Genomic DNA, 19,061 nt, shown 5'->3' with positions numbered 1-19,061 from the left:
AATGCAGGTTTGTTCCAGATGCAGAATTATTTCTAGCTGTAAGAAATTTTCTCCTGTCAGCACAAGACCATGGAGACTGTCCCCCTCCACACATACTCAGAGCTGCACTTTACCTCCTTGCTGTCTGTCAGGACAAAGGCAAAGCCCTGGACGTGGTAAGAGAAGATTTCATTCCTACCTCTTTAAGCCTTTTTATTGAAACTAAGGTTTCTCCCCACTCACATCAACCTACTTGTAGAAGGTATTTTGGCATAGGTGGTGAGCAGTGAATGAGTGAAGATTGTGCAGTGCATCTACACTCTGGAAAATGAACTATGAAAATACACAGGGGAATATAGATATGACAGAATAAACTTGTGTATGTGTGGGAAGTGTAACTGCGTTGGATAGGCTGTGAATTCACATACAGAATATAATGAATTTCATGGCTTGGTCTCCCAAACACATCTCCAGCCTCTGCAGCAGGCTTTCTAGTGTTCCCATATGGCTTTTTGCTGCTGCACAGCTTTGAGCTCTGTATAAAGCCTACAGGTTTCTTAGCTTTTGTGATGCAAATGGACTTCACAAAATGATGTTTAACTGATGTGTTTGATTGTCTGCTGAAAAGGCAGTGTGACTGTTTCTTGCAGTAAAGTCTCATCACTTCAGATGCTTTATATTCAGTATTAGTGATTATTTTGTTCTCTATCTCACTTCTCCTTTCCCTCTTTACCAGAGGTCTTTGTCTACCATAAGAAGGATCCTGGATAATTTTCCAGATCTGAGCTTGGTCTATGTCCATTGTCCTCTCCTGCTGAAATTCTTCCTGCGCTACCCTGAACTCATGGGGAGATTTGGACACCAAGTTCTGCAGCTCTGGTTTTCCTGGGAAGACTGTAAGCAGACTGAGGTTGAAGAAGCTGATTTTGGCTCATCTGATCAGCTGAACAGTGCTAACCCATTGCTTCCCATTCTGAAGAGCAATTCCAGCATTTTGCTTATTTTACTGGTATGTGGCTTTCAAAGGACGGGCTGCTGTCTTGGCCCTGATTTTGGGGGGCTTTTTGGTTCTTAAAGCTTTTAGTGATGTTATGAAACCAAGGATTTTGGTAGAAGGGGCCATGTGTGTATACACAGACTTCCACCTGCCAGGGAAGCCTTATGTGGAAAATGGAACCTTGTATGTGTGTTATCATTTCCTCTGTCATCCATCTACTGTGACAGGAAGGGACCCTCTGAGAGTTGGCTGGGCAGGGATCTGAAGAGTTATGCTGATGTCATGAAAAATCCCATTCCTTCCTCTACCCAGATACACAGCTGGGCACTTCAGATTCTTCAGTGCCAGCCTTTGAAGAAGCTTTTTTGCAAATTTGGGAGCAAAGCTTTGCTACTCACAGATGAGAAGGGTATAATGAACAAGAACTTTGAAAAAGCAGTGTGCAGAGAACAGGTCTTGAGGGCACAGCTATCTGTTTGAGGTTTTCATTTTGTCTCATTTTAACTGGAGACTCTTGTCAGAGAATTTTGAAGTACTCTTGAGTTTTCACGACTGCAAATAACATGTTTTATTGCTCTTAAAAGATAAAATAAAAGTCTTGTGACAGGGAAAATTAATCAGTTCAGGAGAGAAAGGGGCCTTGAAGTAGCAGGCTGGTGTGTTTGCCTTTAGCTGATGTAATGATCTCTATTAACCCATGTAATCATGTCACAGTCGTGTCCTGATGGCTGCTTAGAGGCCTTTTCTCCCACTTTTCTCACCTTCTTGTCACCCCTCCCCACCAGTGGCCTCTTGTCCCATGACTGTTGAGCCAGTCACATAGTAAATATTTGCTAACTTTTCCACAGAAAAAACATGAGATTTGCCTGTAAGGGCAAAAGCTAAGAGCTATGATATTTCTTCTTCAGTCTGTTAGAGAAAGTAAAACTAGCTATCATTGAGAAAGCAAACCCTGTATCAGCAGATGGTAAAGAAGTAGGAGGAAGCAAGGCTTGACTCTGAGTGGGCATCTACTGGGCATTACAGAACATGTTTGGTCTGATCTTAGAGGCTATGGCTAAATTTTAGTATCTGATGTTACTGGGATGACTGCCAGGAGGGCTCTCACGTAGGGCACTTCTTTCACAGTTGGGATGATATTGCAGAGTAGGTAACAACATCCAGGCATTTGATACCATTGCAGAGCATTGGTAAAAGTGAGCAATGAGTTTACATATCAGGACAAATTAAGGAGGTGAAGTGTCCCATGGGGCTTGTCCACACTGTTACCTGGCAGAACTACCTGGCAGTAGTTCTGGAATTTATCACTCCATAAACTGAAGCAGCTCTGTCAATAAGCAAAACCTAAACAGTGTCTCCCTTCCCTGAATGGTACAACATTTCTGCTTTCTCTTTTCTGCCTTGCCATATGCTCTTGGAAAAATACATTCATTTAGCTCTGTTCCAGTCTTTAAAGTGAGGTGTAATAAGTCACAGGCTTTGACAATTCACCTTTCAGTTGTGGAAGAGCATAATCAATCTGAATTTAGATGGACTAATAAAACAGTGCAATATGCAGGGATGAATATACTGTCAGATGTGAAGAAAACTTATGAGATGAATAACCTAAGCCTCAGAATGCACTAGTGGGGTGGAAAGGCCTTTGCATGGTACAGTGAAACAAAAATGAATGTCCTTCCAAGGATGACTTCTTTGCTTATCTGTTTTAAATAATTGCCTGGATTAGATATAACAGATGGTTAGTGACTTCATCTGAGACCTTGAGCTTCTGGGTAGGAAGGAACCGATTAACACAGTGGTGCATTTGCCAGGACCAGAAAGGCTGTGGCCATTGGTTCTTGTCATTTTGTGCTCTGTGTGTTCATCTGGGGGTGAATGTAGTCATGATGACACACTGTCCCACTTGTCTTTTCTATGCTCCAGGTCTGAGGTGCTCTCTCAGAGAACTGAGATGTTAGATTGCATTCCTGAATGTCATATGAAGCAGATCTGTGTCAGCAGAGATGATTGAGCAGACATCTCCCTGCCCTTTATTTGTGAAAGTCTCTGCTAGAGGCAGGAATTCAGCTCAGAACTAGAGAGCTCTTTCTGGCACAGCCAGCCTGTTCTTTCCTTTTCTGCTTTCCTTGGGTACGGGGTCCCACAGCCATTTTCCAGTCAAGTCTGGATGCATTACTGCTGTGTGATAGGGGAAGGCAGCTGGGGGAGGCAGCAAGCTGTGCAGGCAGGCTGTGGGCTCAGTTGCTGAGACCAGTTTCTTATTTACCTGTTCAACTTTACCATTGCAATGCAGTAGCCAGGACTACTGGAGGAAGAGAGGAAAGGTAGTGCTGACCTAATATATGTTGAGATGGTCATATTATATCAGCACTACCAGGAATTTTCAGTCTGATATTTGTACAACTGCCTCTGTACATGCTGTGCAAGTGAATTTAATGTTATGTGCCTCAACATGAAGACTATGCCCAAATTAAGCCTGCTGGCTGTGGGATTCAGCTCAGAGACTCCAGACAAAGCCCTGTAGTCAAGAGGCAGGTTTGAGAGCTGTGTATACATGACTCTCTCCTTTCCTGTGATTGATTGCTTGCCCAGCTTACATATGTTTCATGCAGTTTAGTTATGTTACTACTGCACATACAAGGCTGCCAGCCTTTTGAAAGTTAGGAACTATGGACAGACACATACGCTTGATTTTAGGCAAGCATCTTTAATATGGAAGCTGATTTTTCAAAAGAACAAGGAGAACAGAGGTGCCAGAGATTCTGTTCTCCTGTTTAGGTCTCACTTGTCTAAAACTGTGACCTTAAATCTGTTACTCTTACACTTACAGAGCCAAATTATTTTTAAATGGGATGTTACATAGAGGTACCTAACAGACATGAGTCCTTCTGCTTTATTCAGTTCTCTATTTAATCAGGACATACTTAATCTTAATGGTGCTTTATTAGGCTGTTTCCCAAGGCACCAGATTAACATAATGGTATTAAATAGTGGTGACTTCTGCCTAATCAGGGTAAAAAGGTAATGTGTTTGTTTCTTCCTTTGCAGGACCTAGTCTGCTCAAGCTCTGTGGAAGTGGCTTGGAAGGTGTTGATGACTCTAAGGACCTTCCTGGAAAGAAATGAGGATGTCCTTGTCTGTGACCTCCTTCGGAGCCGATTTTTACAGATTCTGCAGCAGCTTCTGGTAGAGAGCAGCTCAGCCACCCTACAAGGTGACCCCACCTCTATGACTTGGTCTTGCTGTAAGATCAACTAGTTATAGGGACACAGTCTGGTATAAAATGGTTTTGAACTGCTGATGTAGCTTCAGTAAATTTTTGGATAGAACTGTAGTAATTTAGTTTCCTTTTTCAGAGATTCATTTTGAAGTGAGAGCCTTTTTTCTAACTTAGGTTGTTCTGGCTTCAAACTGTGATTGTTAAACCAAGGCAAGGTTCTTGTATACTGCTGTCAATGTTCAAAATGGAGAGCTGTGCTGGTAAATCTTCCTGCTTGAATAGGGGCTCAGGTGGTGGCTGAAAAACATCCATCCTCCTTTTTACCTCTTCTTTGTGCAAAACAGCTGGGTGTGCCTGAGTATACACAGTTCCCAGGACAAGAAACCAGGAGCAAGGACTGAATCATTCATGCTATTGGTCCCCAAACAGGCACTGTGGTATCACCAGATCTTATAACTCTGTTAAGTCTCTCATAGGGAGCAAGGCTGTGACTGGGGGAAATCCCTGCTTTCCTTACTAGCCCTGTGATGTTGGAACTGTTGTCCCACTAAGAAAGGTGCTATGCAAACAAGTCTGTGAGCTTGAACTGAAAGAGGGAGCAGTGCTAGGATGTCCTTGGCTCCTTCAGGATAGAGAGTTAGCACAACTTTTACTTCTTCCTGAGGGAGCCACTGATGCTTTTAACAGCTTTGCTCTGTTTAAAGTGTTTTGTTGTACAGCAGTTGGGATGGAGACAACAAGAAGGAAAGTTTTTTACCTTATCTCCAACAAAGTCAATAGACTGGAGGAGGGGCATTGAAAGCAGGAGCGTGGTAGAGCATGAGGCTACGAGATCTGCTAGGTCTGATCTTGTTTGGAGTTGTGCACATTTGAACTTGTATGTCCCTCTGTCACTGATCTAAGGATGCGAGGAGCTGTGGGGAGGCAAAGTATCCATTTCCTGTAGGGAGTCAGACCTATTCCTCCAAACCACTGGTGATGGAGGTAGGACACTGAGCTATAGGAGCTTTTGCATGATTTGAGCCCTTCTGCTGCTGCTAATAGGTGTAGCTCTTCTTTGTGTTGCATCTTGAACTTGTTAAGTGATGTCCTGGCAACCCATCCAGAAAGTCAAACACCAGATGTACTCTGGAGACAGGCTTCCCTGTCTCCCAGCACACAGGCATCTCTGTGAGGCCTGGGGCACTTCAGTCCAGGGGATCTGCATCCCTATTCAAAAGTAGCCTGCTTTTAGACAAGAAGGAGGCCCAACAGTTGGACTCCATCAGGAATATGTTAATATTAAAGACACCCATAAATGTTTCCTCCTCAAAACTGAAAACTCACGTGCCTTTGTGAAAATGTTCACTGGAGGTTCACTGGTTGCTTGCTGTACATATGGCTGTATACAGTACAAAATCTTAACCTGTTTACAGCACTGCAAAAAAGTGAATAGTAGGGAGAAGATTGCTCTGTGGGGTTGGTGGTCTAAGTAGCCCCATTTTCCTTACCTACAGGCTTGATGTGTGAGGTCTCTGCCCTTCCTTGTGGGATGGGATTCTCACAAGATGGAGGAGAACAAATGCTGTGCAGCTGGGCTGCTGTCAGAAGTAACAGTGATGGTCAAGTGGGCAGGAAGGCAGCAGTCTAGAAAGGGCTGATGACTTCTAGCTTATTAGTAGTATCAGTTTCAAAGTGTGAGGAACATGCTTGCTACATAGCTCGTGATGGGTGTGAATGACCCTAGCCTCTTTTTCCCCCCTTCTTTAGTTGCTCCTGACATGGTGTTGGCAGGATTCAGGTGTGACTCAGGCCAAGCCAGAGTGACAGAAAGGGGACCTGATCCAGAGGGGACTGTAGAGATGAGAATAAAGTTGGGGCCGTGTGTGTGTGTCCTTATTCCAGAGCCAGAAAATTAACAATTCCTGGCACACTTTTAAGGTACAACAGTTTGGAGTTCCCTGACAAGCTAAGCTGTCTGTGCCCTTCTTAGCTAACAGGAACCTGCCTGTTTTGCTGAGCCTTCTTTTCCTGGTGCAGCTGCGGAGCAAAGGCATAAGGGAGCTGGACAGCACAGACTTCAAGCTGCTTCACCAGGGTGAGTATGTGCATCCATCTTCTCCCAGGGAAGTGTTTGTTAATTGTTCCATATGATGATTAGGGGCTTGCTCCTTGTCCTTTGAGAGAAGATTGTCCTTGCATTATAGTAATGGTTGCTTTGAGATGCTTTCATAGCCAGAGCATTGTAAAGAGTTGTAGTAACTAATTCAGTTAACAAGACCCAGGTTCTCTTCCTCTTGCTTTTACAATAAATGTTTTGTCTGAAACCTCACAAGGTGGCTAAAGTATTCCCTTGACCATGACATGATTTCAGGGTCAGTGACTGTCTCTGGTTTGGCACATGACTGCATGGCTGCTGTGCTTCCTGAATCATTCCTGTCCATCCTTGCTGTAACAGTCTGGTGGGGTTCAGGCACGATCATTCCTGTTAATCAGCTATCAGGAACCAGCAATCTAGTGAAGCTGGGCTTTCCTTGGAATGTGAATCCAGAGTATATGGCTTCCAACCAACTGCAGGGCTTGCCCACTCCACCCCAAAGACAGAAGAGCAGGTTGTGTTTGTTCACCATACCATGACCTGCTGCCTTGTCTGGTGATCCTTTCTTGGTGACTTCTGCCTTCTTACTTGGCTATTGCAGCTTCATATAAGCTGTGAAAAAGAATAGATACTAGGAGGAAAGTCCAGCTGATCCATCCTCTCATCTCTTCCCTGCTCTGACAAATTGGTCTCTGCAGCAGACTTTGAAGGACTGTCCCCTTCAGTTTCAAATGTTTCATATCTCAGGGCTGCCCTTGTAAAGAAGTAGCATTTCTCAGACATTCATTAGCCAAGGGAACTGGGAGGGAAGGGGGAGTAGAAGAACCACAGCCTCTTTATCCCAGCCTTTTTAGCTGCTGTGATTTTAGAACACAGCTCAGCTCCTCCCAGGAGTCACAAGCCCCTTTTGCTCTTGCTTTCTGCTTTGTATTTTTCCACACAACTCTCTCCCTACCCCAGCCACCCCATTTATTCCTGCCTTGGCCTCCTTACTGTGTTCTCTAGGGGTGGATGTGCAAGACACTCTTCTCTAATGAAGCCTCTTAGATGGAAGGAGTGTGTTGATGCGTGTTTTTTGAGAATTGCTTAGTCTTGTGATTGTAAGCTCTCTAAAAGATCTCCAATGACAGTTTTGCTGAGCCCTGCAGTCCTGGATTTCCATCCCTAACTCTTACTAAACATTGTTGCTAAGTGTTTGGTGCTTACAACAAACATGACATTTTACTCCTAGGGTGAGCAGAGTTGGTGAGAGTGGAGGAGCACAGCTCTCCATGGCTTTCCCCAGTCTGGTCACCATGAGAGACAGTCACATGGTTGTTTGTGCTTGTTCTAGTACTAGAATCAAACTCACACTGTGCAAACAGATAACTCACACTGCAGTTTTTTCGCTGTGGAAACAGATAACCTAAAGTCCATTGCTCTTGGATTCATTACTGCCCCATGTGATATATGCACTCTAATATACCTTTTTCAATTCTTCTCCACACCTCTGCACTCATCCTCCACTGCACTGTCCACTCTAAAGCAAACACTGTAGAGCAGACACCTGTTGCTTTGTCTGTGCCATGCTCTGTTTATTTTCACTTTGGCTGAATTCCCTCCCTGCTGAGTGACTTCTTTCATTTGCTGAGGTGCTCTGTTAACTTGGTGTCCTTGTTACACCTGTTCTTCTGTTTCCAGTCTGTAATCTCTGTGGGAAATGCAGGCCAAGGGACACTGACCTCCTGCAGCCATCCTTGAATTTTCTGTACTGGAGCCTTCATCAAACAACACCTTGTAGTCAACAGAGAGGTGAGGGAAGATTATATTGATTGCTAAGTTAATTTCAGTGAGGTTGTAGCTTGACAATCAGAGACCATATTCTAACTGTCTAAGCAGGTAAGGTTTATGTTTCCCCATCCAGATACAGCATTGTAATTAAAGACCATTTCATACTTTGGATGAGGTTTTTTAGGTTGAGGAGTTTGGTTTGGTTTTGCTGCCTTCTCATGATTAAAGAATTGGCTGCTGAAAGACAGAATCACCGTATTTTTCATGTTCATAAACACAGCTGTGGGCCTTTGATGCCTAGTTTGAAATATCCTGATATTGTCATAGTTCAAAAAATTAAACAATACTAGGGAAAAGATCTAATTGACTTTCCTGCTGTTTTGTTAGTGATTAACTGGCTGAGCAATTGCTTGTGCTCTGGGAGATGAATACCAGTAGCTGGACAGCCGTACTCAGATGAGCTGTGGCAGCTGGGCTACCTCACTGCAGCAGGGGTGTGCTCTGCACTTCTGCACTTCTGTTATGCTTGTCAAGCTGGTTTAACCTGTGCCATCCTATCACCCTCTCTGATTCTGTTTCTTTCATGCAGCAGTGGCTGTGCTGCTCTCCAACGTGTCCTTGCTAGAACTCCTGCAGAAGGTTTTGGAATGCACCTGGCTGTGGTCCCCTCCTTCCAGACCTGCCTGCCTGTCATCTGAGGATGCCTTGCTGTGCTCTGGATGGCTGTTGGTGGCATCCCTTTTGCTTTATCAGCATCGCTACAATACTGAGGTTAGAACCACTCTAAACCACTCTTGTGTTCAGAGTCAGCACATGGATAAACCTTAAAAATAAATATGTGTGTAAATATACATACCTACCTACATACATACATATATATATATATATACATGAAAGTGTTTTGCTTTGACCTGTAATCTGATTATGTTGATTTCTCTTTTGTTATTGTCCACAAGTTATTCCCTGCTGCACCTCTCCAGCAGGACTGGAAGCTGGCATGTCCCTGAAGACATGCTGTTCTGAGATATGAATAATTGAAGAGTTAAAAAGAGGGGTACAAATCCTGTGGGGAGAAGTGCATACCCAGCCTTCCTGATCCAAATCACTTTCCTCTTCAGGACAGAGCAAAATATATTTAAAAACCTTTCTCAAGGGAAGACTGGTGGTGAAAGGCACAGCTCCCATGTTGTAAACAGCTTTTTTGTTACTCAAATGATCAATAGTGAGATAGAACCTATTATTGGCAAGTAAGTGTTCAATATTAGCAAGCTCTTACAAATGTGGGCAGCTGTCATTGTATTTGATGCTTTTCAGTCCAACAAGACATCTAAGCTGGAGTTGTCAGCTATTAATGGAATTACAACTTTGAAGGAAGCATTTTCCAATGCCAATACAAGGGAAAATGTTTCCTTTTGAAGTATCTACCCAGACCTTTCTTGATATGGAGTTAGAAAGCATGTCACAAGTTGTGAGCTCTGCTCTTGCAGTTATGCCCAGCAGAATATAAGCTCTTTGGGAGTTGGAACACCTGTTTGCAGGTGATAAAATCACATTAAAGACATGCATGCATGTGCACAGAAAAGCAAGGGTTGGATTTCTAATGCTGAGGGAAGATTTTTTCCCAGAAGAACAGCCCAGACCAAGTCTGCACCCTTTACTTTGTCAGCATGCAGCCTCTGCTTAGAGCTTAGAGCATGGTACTTGTACAGACTGTCAGCTGTGGGAATGCAGCCTGGCCCTGCTCTGTGAGCTGCTAAGTACAGCCTGCCTTCTCAGTTTCCAAGTCAGGGCTGTGTCTGGTGCTGTGCCAGTCCCAAACGACATTCTAGTGTCAAGTGTCAAGTATTGAGCTTCATCTTCTGGGAGTGGTGCTCTCAGCTCCTATTGATCCTTGGAGTGCAATCATTTAGCAGCTCATAAGCCTGTTGCTTGATTTTAGCAATACCACTGGCTTGATGTGCTGGGATATACAACCCAGAAGTGTTTTTTGCACAAGAGATGAGGACAGAAATTGCAGCTACAGCTGGGAAATTGAAGTGGTTCAAGACTGCTTCAGTGTTTCTAATCTTCAGCATTTCTAATTGTCAGTGTTTCTAATCTTCTGTTGAAGGGGAAGAAGCAGAAGAGTCACTTCTCTTGCTTCTTTCTGCTGTTCAGTGTAGCTGGAGCTGCACAAACCATTCTGGAGACTCTCATAAGAGCACCTTTGTGGCTGTGAATATGAGCTGATGACAGGCTGTCTCCCTGAGCCTGCAGTTCTTTAGAGGAGAACAGTGGCTTCAGGAAATGGCCATATTCATCTCAGGCTGTTGTTAATAGTGAGGACTTGTCTGGCCATAGCCAACTTACATCTTAACTGTGTTACTGCTGCTGCCTTTACCCTGTGAATAATCAGGGCTCATGGATGGGAGGCTGTTTAAGGCTTTGGTTTGTCAGTTCTGAATAGCCACTGCCACCATCTTGCAGGAGCTACTCCAAGTTCTCTGTGGAATATTTCTCTCTTCAGAGGAGTATTTAAAGAAATCAGCCCTGTGATCCTTATGCCACCTTCCCATACCAACCCTCTGGCTTGTTGAAGAGTTTGAACCCTTCTGCTGTTCTCTGAGGCTTCACGCCCTTTCTCTTAAATGGCTGTTCTGTGAAGGAAACAATGTGTTGCAGATTTCCCTCTCAAGCCAACCCTTCCTATTTCACCGAGTTCCCGAGTCCCTAAACTCCACTGCCACTTTCACCCATGCAATGGTTCTGTCCCTGGGCTCTTGGCAGGCCCCAGTTCCAGCAGGCAAGGACAGCTTCTGGCCACTGCTGGTTTTTGGCTGCCTGGTTCCTCAGTCTTGCTGCCTGGCTCTGTGGCTAAGTGTTTCTGCCACTTCATGTGCTTGGCAGGCTGACAGCCACATGCCAGAGGTCCTGCAGGGAATAATGAGAACTAGACAGACAAGGTAGGCTGTGGTTTGGAAGCTGTGCAGTTCAGGCTAATGGCAAGTGAAACATGAGGGTCCAATGATGTAACTCTCCTGTGTCAGCCTCCTGAAACCCTGTTGCTGTTCCCTTGGTTTTCAGTGGTCATCATGGGGTACTGTCTAAGAACTGGAAGTACATAATGGAGATTTCTATCTGTTCCAAACCATTTCTCTTCTATTTAATTCTCTTTTAGGTTCATCAGACACTCTCTGTAGACCTTACAGAAGTCCTGAATGCAGTGATCTTCAGGAATAAGAAGCCAATCCTGCTGTTAGGTATTTTGCATCACTTGGAGGGATTTGTCTGGAAGCTGCCACTAGTACCATGATACAAGCAGCAAGGGAGAATTGGTGACTATGGAATGGAGTGGTGGGGTGCTGGAGGGAATCTGGAAACTTTGGTCCATATGACTTTGTAAATGTGTAACTGGTGGTGAGAAAGGGCAAAAGGGAAGTTCTGAAGTTCTTCTGTGTTTGGACAGATCTTCCTTGGAGGTTGGTAGTGACATCTGGAACTGAGTGTGAACTGTGTTAGTGTCTCAGAGAAGGAGATGAACAAAGAAACTCACGTTGCCATTCCTGTTTACAGCTGTCAGCAGCTGCCAGACAACTCTGGTGGGCTATTAAGCTCGCATATTCTCTCATCACCCTCCCCATGCTATTGCACAGGCACCAACATAGAAGGTAGAGCAGAGAAAAACACTGACACACACTAATAAGCATCTCCCTGTCTAGTGAGCATCATGCAGTTCCTGAGAGCTGTCCTGCGACAGAACTTCTCCTCCTCCCTGCTGGTGATTGTTGGCCAAAACACAGCCCCAGGTGCCACTCAGCCACAGCCATCATCACTGCAGGACAGTGCCCTGCACCCCCTTGCCATGCAGCAGGTCTTCTCGCTTGTTGTCAGTCTGCAGAACCTTCTGGTGCATGTCCAGTTGCAGGTATATAAAATATGACTTTTGGAACATCAGTAGTGTTGGGCTTCAAGCAGGAACATTAACCTGAGGAGAAACCACCCTGCTGCAGAATCAAAGGGGCTGCCTGCTTGTTTTTTCTTCTGCCTGCATTTTCCACTCCTTACAGACGTGTGATGAGGAGGAGGGAAAATGCTCTTGCTGCAGCACAGTGCAGTGAGAAGGAGGTAAATCAAGCTGTGCGCTGCTCCCTGCTGCTCAACTGGGTAGCTGAAATTCTCTGTACTAATGACGATTTCTGTCTTCCCATCTCTTTCTCTGCAGGGATGCCACATCCATAGGGACAGATGTGGGAAATGTATAACAAATCCCAATCCATCCCACATGCCCCTGACAAGGTGCTTTTGGGAGTAGTGAGTGCATCAGCATACAATTAACTTGCTGAAGTGATGCTGGCCTCCAGGGGTGGTACATCAGTTTACATTTAACTCTTAAGCTGTGTTGGGCTCCTATCTTCATTCTTTGGAGGCTGTTACTTATTATTTTTAGTCTCAAAATAAGTAGTCGTACCTCTGTCTGGCTCCTTGATGTGACAGATAATTTGCAGCACATTGCATTCCTTGAAGGAGATGAAAGGTGTTATTTTCCTGTGCTGCATACTCTTCTGATCCTAGCACTTTATGAATTTTCCTCTTGTAATAGCTGTTGACTGGGTTTTTTTTTTCTTTCTCTTGGTATTCCAGAAAGACTTCTTGCTCTCTCAGGCAGTGGTTGCCTGCCTAGAAACCTTAGTGGAATACCTGTATGTGAAGAACCAGGATGTTGGTAAAGTCTTCATGTTCTTTCTTCTCCTAGTTCCCCTCCCGCAGTGATTTTGAGGTCTTTGTTATTTATCTAGTAGCACTCTGGAGAAAATTTAAAAATCAGTTTATGCCAAACAAGAAAAATTATTTGTGTGCCTAAAGTTAATATTGTGCTTTGTGGGATGAGATCACAATGCCTGGCTCCCCTGCAGGCATGAACCTTCACTTTGGCTCTGGACACCAAGATGCTTTCCAGAAGGCAAAAAGTAGTTTTCCAGCCCTGTAAGAGGGAAAGGTTTGGGAATGGAAGGAGTATAGGAATAGTCTTTGACCTTCAGGCCAATGGTATCAAACCTTTGGACCATAAGCATAGGGGAGGGAGGATCTGAACGTGAAGTGTCTTACAAAAGGACAGTTGGTCATAGATTGGCCCTGAAGGAAGGGAAGGGAGAACAGGATATTAGGCAGCCTTAGGCAATGGAAGATGGAAATTCTGGATTTCCAGGGGTGAATTCCAACCTTGGTTTCCAGAGTGCATGTCAGACCTAATGTATACCATGCTTTCAGTATAACATAATATGACTGCATTGTACATTTGTGCAATGTGCATTGTGCATTGCTGGGGGGGAAGAATAGACCCTTCTGCTTTTTGTCAGCCTCCTGCCACAAAGTCCAGGTGCTGGCTCCGTTCTCAAACCAGAAAGTTCTCTGTACCCTGACCTGTTCACTTCAGTTGCTTAAATACTAATAGAGAAGGGAATGGAGTGAATGAACCAGGCAAAAGGGACACTGGTGGGAGAGAGGAAGTGGTTGGATAACGATGTAATACTGCAGATGAATGACAGCCAGTAGCTGAAGGGAGGCTATTAAAAGGCTGAATTTAAAGAAAAAAAGTTATGGGGAGACTGCGGATTCGGGATTGAACTAATTAAATGCTGCTGCAGCAACAACTGAACCTGTCACTTTGGCTGCTGTGGTGCTGAAGTTCATAACATCAATAACAAGAGTCTCCTTATTCCAAGCAGAATGAGGGTCATAGCTTTATTTGGCTGAAAGATGCAAGAGCACTGGAAAGAGTCTGTTCTGGACTCTGCCTCTAGGAGTTGACTCACTTGAGGCTTTCTAAAACCCTCTTTTGGTCCAGAGATATTTCCAAATGTGCAGAGCAGGCTCATGCACAGTGCTGGTACTTTCTCATTTTCCCCAGATGAAAGATATCCCCAAAATATTTGACATTATTTTTCAGTGTTGTTTTCCTATAGAAAAGATTCTTGTAGTGGCAATAGGGAGGTTATGTGACTGCCAGTAGAAAAGAGACCTTTTCAACACTCTGGTGAGTTGCTATAGAATAACAAGTTATATCAGCTGATCTATTTGTCCATCCCATGCTCCTGACCTGGTAATAAGGTAATAACATTTTAATTTCAGCATTCAGTGAAAGACTTCATGCCAACATAGACTTCTGGCCTTATCTAATACATGTTATGTTATCGTGTTTGTTCTTTAGTAAGAACATTTTCTCTACTGACTGCACTGCTACCGTCAGCCTGGCTGGTCCCCATAGTCCACTGTCTAATGCAGATCCAGCCTCAGTTTGTTCAGCTTCTGTTATAGGGCTTTGTTCATTACCCAGAGGGTATTCTGCAGCTAAATAAAAACTGAGGTCAGGAGAGGTGTCCTCATATTGAAACTGGAGGGTATTATTTTTAAAACCCCAGGCTAAAGATATTCTCTCACTGTTTTATGACATATACCCCAGGAGAAGGTTTCTCTTCCTGTACCAGCACAAAGATGGACAATATGTATTTTCTGCTTTGAAAAGCTATTAAGCTTTTGTTCTCTTGACTGAACTCTTGCCCAGAGAGTGACAGATTAAAAAGCAAGTAAGAACAGTGAAAAATATCCCTTTAGTGTTTCACAGCATGGGGTCTACTTGGGATCAGTATTAAAGACTGTCCTTAGCTGGGTTCAGCCTGACACTTTGGCAATTTTACAGCTGTCTTTGATTGGCTTCTCCTTCTCTCCCAGCTCTGCACGTTGCTTCGCAGCCATGGCACCGATTCCTGCTCTTCACGCTGCTCAGTGGGGGCCAGAAGTCCTTTCTGCAGCCAGAAGTTCTCAGGCTGATGACTTTGGTGAGCAGCAGAAGGGTGGGCTGTTCCCCATCTTTCCCACTACGTTGGCACCATGCACGTGGGCTGGTTGTTGGTAGTTAACCTGCTATGCAACACAGTCTCTGATACTGCTGTGGCTTTGCCTGGAACTGTGTTCCTGCCCTGTATCAATAATGATACTTTCAGTGAACTTCCACACCCTACAGAAACTGGCTGTTGTTAGTGAGCACCTCCCGTTCTTGTGGTGCTGGTAACATTTATTTATATCATCTAGGATCCCTGGGGAGGAGAAGGGAAACTTGCAGAGAACCTGCAACTGCTGTTACCAGTCAGGGAGCAAGCTGGCTGCTTGGCATCACAGCTTGTCTCTTGTCCTGACCTTACAAACCTGTCTTCTCTGGCCAGGGAGTTAGTGCAGTATTCTACCCTGCTGTATGTGGGGTCTGTGGGCCAGAGGGGGAATGTGATCCTACCCAGCAGAAATACTGAAGATACAGCCCTCATGGCAGTGAATGACAGGAAGGGGTTATTTAAAAGTGAACCTACCCCCTCCAAATATAAGATGGGTCTGTGAGTATTTGCTGTTCTTATTTCAGTTTTAAAAGGTTACCTCATTTATTTTAGTTCCTTCCCAGCTTAAACCCAAATAAGTCTGGCTATAAATCAGAGCACCATCAACATAGATATTTGCACTGGTTCCATTAGAAGTGGTATAAAAATCAGGTCTGTGGTTAAAGTGCTGCAGTAATAGTGCACAGAAGACGTATTTGCAAGTGATGAGTCACTGTTGCACTCTCTGGGTCTTCCACTATTTAATGTCTCTTTTTTCTTTTGTTCAAGTTTGTGAGATATCAGAGTAGCAATATTATTTCTCAAAAAGAAATTAGCCAGATTATTCAGGAGGCAGCAGAAGCCAACATAGCAGAGCTGCCTGAGGCCACGTCTCATGCTCTTCACCTCTTCCTTTCTCAGGTAAGAGAGTAGTGACTGCTTAGGAAAATGGGAAGGGAATCCCTGGGTGTTTGCTTTGGCCTTTGAAGATGTCATTGGTCAGTGTGGAAATGAGGGAGGGAGTATGAAAGAACAAGCCCAACAGTTTTATGTTGTTGTGGAAATCATTCTTTTTTTCTGACCTCTCAGGTTCAGAATAGTCATTACCAGGTGGAGCCAGAACAGTCAGGGATCATTCAGACCTTGCTGGATCAGCTCTTGGGACAGAGGACCCTGTGTGTAAAGCATCAGGACATGGTGTATCCTTTGATAGCTAATGTGTGTGACAGGTGTAACAGAGGTAGAAGGGATACTTAATTTGCTGCTCCTTCTCTTGTTCCAAACAAAATTGAAGAACTCTGAGTGGTTTCTACACTTGGCTAACTGTGGGATGAAAGACTTAATCATGTCCTAATCTGAGAAGACATTTTGGAAATGAGGAGACAATTGGGATTGAAGAAGGCTCTGTGTGCTGGGCTTGCATTAATCTATAAAGCAGAGGTGGTCTGATGAAAGGGGGGCAGGCTTGGGAGTCTCTGGCTTCAAAGCAGTAACAATCCCTGTATTGATTTCCCTGGAGGATGAGCAATGAGTTAATCTCTGTTTGCATGCCATCTAGTGCCAGTATGCCCATGAAATAGTGGAAACCTAAATGTGACTCAGGCACTTTCAAAATGCAGAGAGTATTTGGGAATCACTGAGTGGAATTACCAGATTTTGTTCTGTTTGGGCCTAGTCTGCACTGTGAACTAAATCCTCTTCTCTGGCAATGGAGGCAGAGGCCACTCCCAGATGCCTTGTGGAGAAAGAGGGAACCTGATGCAGTATTTGTTTTTTTTCTCAAACTTTTTTGCCTTCCTGTTTTCATTACGCTGCATTGCCTCAGACGTGTAGCCAGTGATGGAAATTGCCATGGCAGTGATTTCCTGTGGGTGTGGGGACTTCCTTCACTGCGGGGCACTGTCATCAGCCATGTGTAGGGTACGTGGTGCGTGAGGTGTTTGTCCTGTCAGGAGTAGCTTGTCCTCATGCTTACCCCCAGTGTGATGTTACTGCTCTGTTGTGGAACAATCAGAGAGCAGGTTGTCCTGGTGGAGGCCATTGAACCCCATTAAGTCTCTCTGCACTCCATTTTGCTTCTCTGTACAGGGATGAAGGAATTTGGATGGGAGGTTTTGTTACATTGCTGAAGTTACTTTTCATTTCTGACTTATTTCATGTATTAAGTAACCTTCTAATTTTGGTGGTTAGGGAAGATCTTAGATGCACTTGAAGTGCAGCAGTGGGGCTATGTGAACAAGATAGTCATGGATATGGAAGACAAAATCCTCTGGTCAAAATGGAGCTTTGACTTTTCTTCAGGTTGACCTGCACTGGTGTTTCTCATGTATGTTGGGAGTGAGGTTCCATGGCTTGGGGAGGGTTGGTTTAGTAATGAAAACCTCCTGTCAGTGATATGTCAAATGTGGGAATTCCCATAGCATGCGTGCCTTTCCTTTGGTTTCCACTCATGCTGTCAATGACAGATGTCTGGGAAGTGTGGCAGTGTCCCTCTCACACATTGGAGATTGAAATGAGAAGATACAGTGCAAAGAGCAGAGGAAAAAGGCAAAAATGTAGCAGGAGACCCCAACCTGCCATTCGTTCCCAGTGAGTAGCAGGGAGAAGATGGACAAAGGAAGTTACTTGTTGCTCATTTTGAGAAAAAGGTTTGTTGAAATTAAAAGGTTCTGTTACTGAAACGACTCAGTTTCCCCTTCTGTGCGGGATAAGGCTTGGTTGATGCCCTTCATCTATCAAAACACAGACCTGCCTGGGAAACGATGTCGTACAGGGATGCCGTGGAAGAGGTGCTCTGCTCACTCGCCTTGGCTGATCGGGCTGCGGGATGCTCCCTTCGCTCTGCGCGGAAAGGGGCGGTGGGGGCTCAGCCAGGGTCCCGGGAGGAGCAGACACGCTACGTGTCCCATAGGGATGAGGAGGCTTCTTCCAGGTCACGAGTGACCCCTTCGACTACAGCCCCCGCTGTCCTGTTGCCTGCAGACCCCGCCAGTGCCCGCCGGGGCGGTGCCGGGGCGGGGCGGGGGCTCAGGAAGTGACACGGCGGGGCGGAGCGGCGGCGGCAGCGGCAGCATGGCAGCGCGGCGGGCGTGAGCGCCGGCCCCGGCACCGGCACCCGGCAGGTGGGGACCGGCCCGGGAGCCATCCCCGCCCCGCGAGTTCCAGCGGGGCCGGGGGGGAGCGGCAGGAGGGAGTGGCGGGAGCAGCCCTGGGGCCGCTCCGGGGACACCGGGGGACGGGGCGGAGGTGGCCGGTGCTCCCCGAGCGACACCCGGGAGGGGCAGCCGGGGTGGCCGGTGAGCGGGGCGGGCAGTGCGGCCCCGGGACATCTTCCCGGAGCGTGGGTTGAGGGGCTGTGCCCGACGGGCTCTGCCTGCCGTCGCCGCCCGCTCGCCCCGCGCTGGGGCCGCGGCAGGAGCGGGGCGCCGCGGCTGCGGGCAGCTGCCGTGCCCCGAGGGTTCGCGTCCCCCTGTGCCGCCCGCTGCGTCGCTTGACACGGCTCCGGTGGCTTCCCGCAGCGCGGCCGGGGCAGGCTCGGTCCCCTTCCCACCGTCCCCGTGTGACTGCCTTTACTTTCAGCGGAGCTGGCGGGAGAATCCTCCTCTCCCGTGCCGGCGGCCGCCCGAGCTCCGCAGGGTGCTGCTTGAACCCCTCCGGCACGACGGAGACGCGAGGGTGGGCTGGAACGGAGCCGTTCCTGCTGGAAATCACAGCAGGAAATCGGGGCTGCCAAACCGTGTGGTATGCGAGCTTCTGGGCTTGGTGGCTGGGAGACTTTGGAGACGAGCAGGTGTAAATGGCCAGTCCTGTTTCCTCTGAAGCCGCTGGTCCTGTAAGCCCCATATAGATATGTCCTCCTAGAGGAGTCTGAGCAGAGGTGTTTCACTTCTGAAGCTTTTGGTTCACCTGTAACAAAAGATTAATCTTCATCTGGTTGTTGGAGGAGCACCTCTGGAATGGGTTCGCGGTGCAGGGAGTTTTCAGTCCTTGTTTTGCCACAGCATGCTCCTGGTGAAGGATGGTGCTTTTCCCCCTACATTTCAGTGCCTGCAGAGCGGTAGTGGGGGGCTAATGCAAAAGTTTCTCCTGGGAACCAAAGCATTGCAGCGTGGCTCTGCCTTGCAAGCTCATTAAGTGAATAAATCTCAGGGATGCTTGGTTCAGATGGAGCTC

The 19,061-nt window shown here is 46.1% G+C and overlaps 2 protein-coding genes across 3 annotated transcripts in view; both read left to right on the top strand.

Annotated features, from left to right (window-relative positions):
• Window positions 1-17,569, top strand: part of MEI1 (meiotic double-stranded break formation protein 1) — a 38,032-nt gene extending 20,463 nt beyond the window's left edge. Inside the window, exons 19-31 of one of the 2 annotated variants that reach the window (XM_064420084.1) lie at window positions 8-155; window positions 716-988; window positions 4,025-4,190; window positions 6,169-6,273; window positions 7,954-8,064; window positions 8,633-8,814; window positions 11,201-11,282; window positions 11,742-11,947; window positions 12,664-12,745; window positions 14,752-14,858; window positions 15,678-15,809; window positions 15,978-16,087; window positions 17,354-17,569. In XM_064420084.1, coding sequence (XP_064276154.1) covers window positions 8-155; window positions 716-988; window positions 4,025-4,190; window positions 6,169-6,273; window positions 7,954-8,064; window positions 8,633-8,814; window positions 11,201-11,282; window positions 11,742-11,947; window positions 12,664-12,745; window positions 14,752-14,858; window positions 15,678-15,809; window positions 15,978-16,087; window positions 17,354-17,399 — 1,750 coding nt within the window. In that variant the 3' untranslated portion in view covers window positions 17,400-17,569. Of the gene's footprint in view, window positions 1-7; window positions 156-715; window positions 989-4,024; window positions 4,191-6,168; window positions 6,274-7,953; window positions 8,065-8,632; window positions 8,815-11,200; window positions 11,283-11,741; window positions 11,948-12,663; window positions 12,746-14,751; window positions 14,859-15,677; window positions 15,810-15,977; window positions 17,332-17,353 lie in introns of those variants that run through there. The other variant, XM_064420085.1, reaches the window with a different exon arrangement.
• CCDC134 (coiled-coil domain containing 134) overlaps window positions 1-19,061 on the top strand; it is a 103,826-nt gene that overhangs the window by 78,137 nt on the left and 6,628 nt on the right. Inside the window, exon 2 of the mRNA XM_064420093.1 lies at window positions 17,944-18,010. The gene's annotated coding sequence lies outside the window, so the exon portion shown is untranslated. The remainder of the gene's footprint in view (window positions 1-17,943; window positions 18,011-19,061) is intronic.

Source organism: Passer domesticus, chromosome 5 (genome assembly GCF_036417665.1).
Source record: "Passer domesticus isolate bPasDom1 chromosome 5, bPasDom1.hap1, whole genome shotgun sequence".
Classification (NCBI taxonomy): Eukaryota; Metazoa; Chordata; class Aves; order Passeriformes; family Passeridae; genus Passer; species Passer domesticus.
The sequence above is the reverse complement of the archived record's forward strand: the minus strand, read 5'-3'. Positions and strand labels throughout refer to the sequence as shown.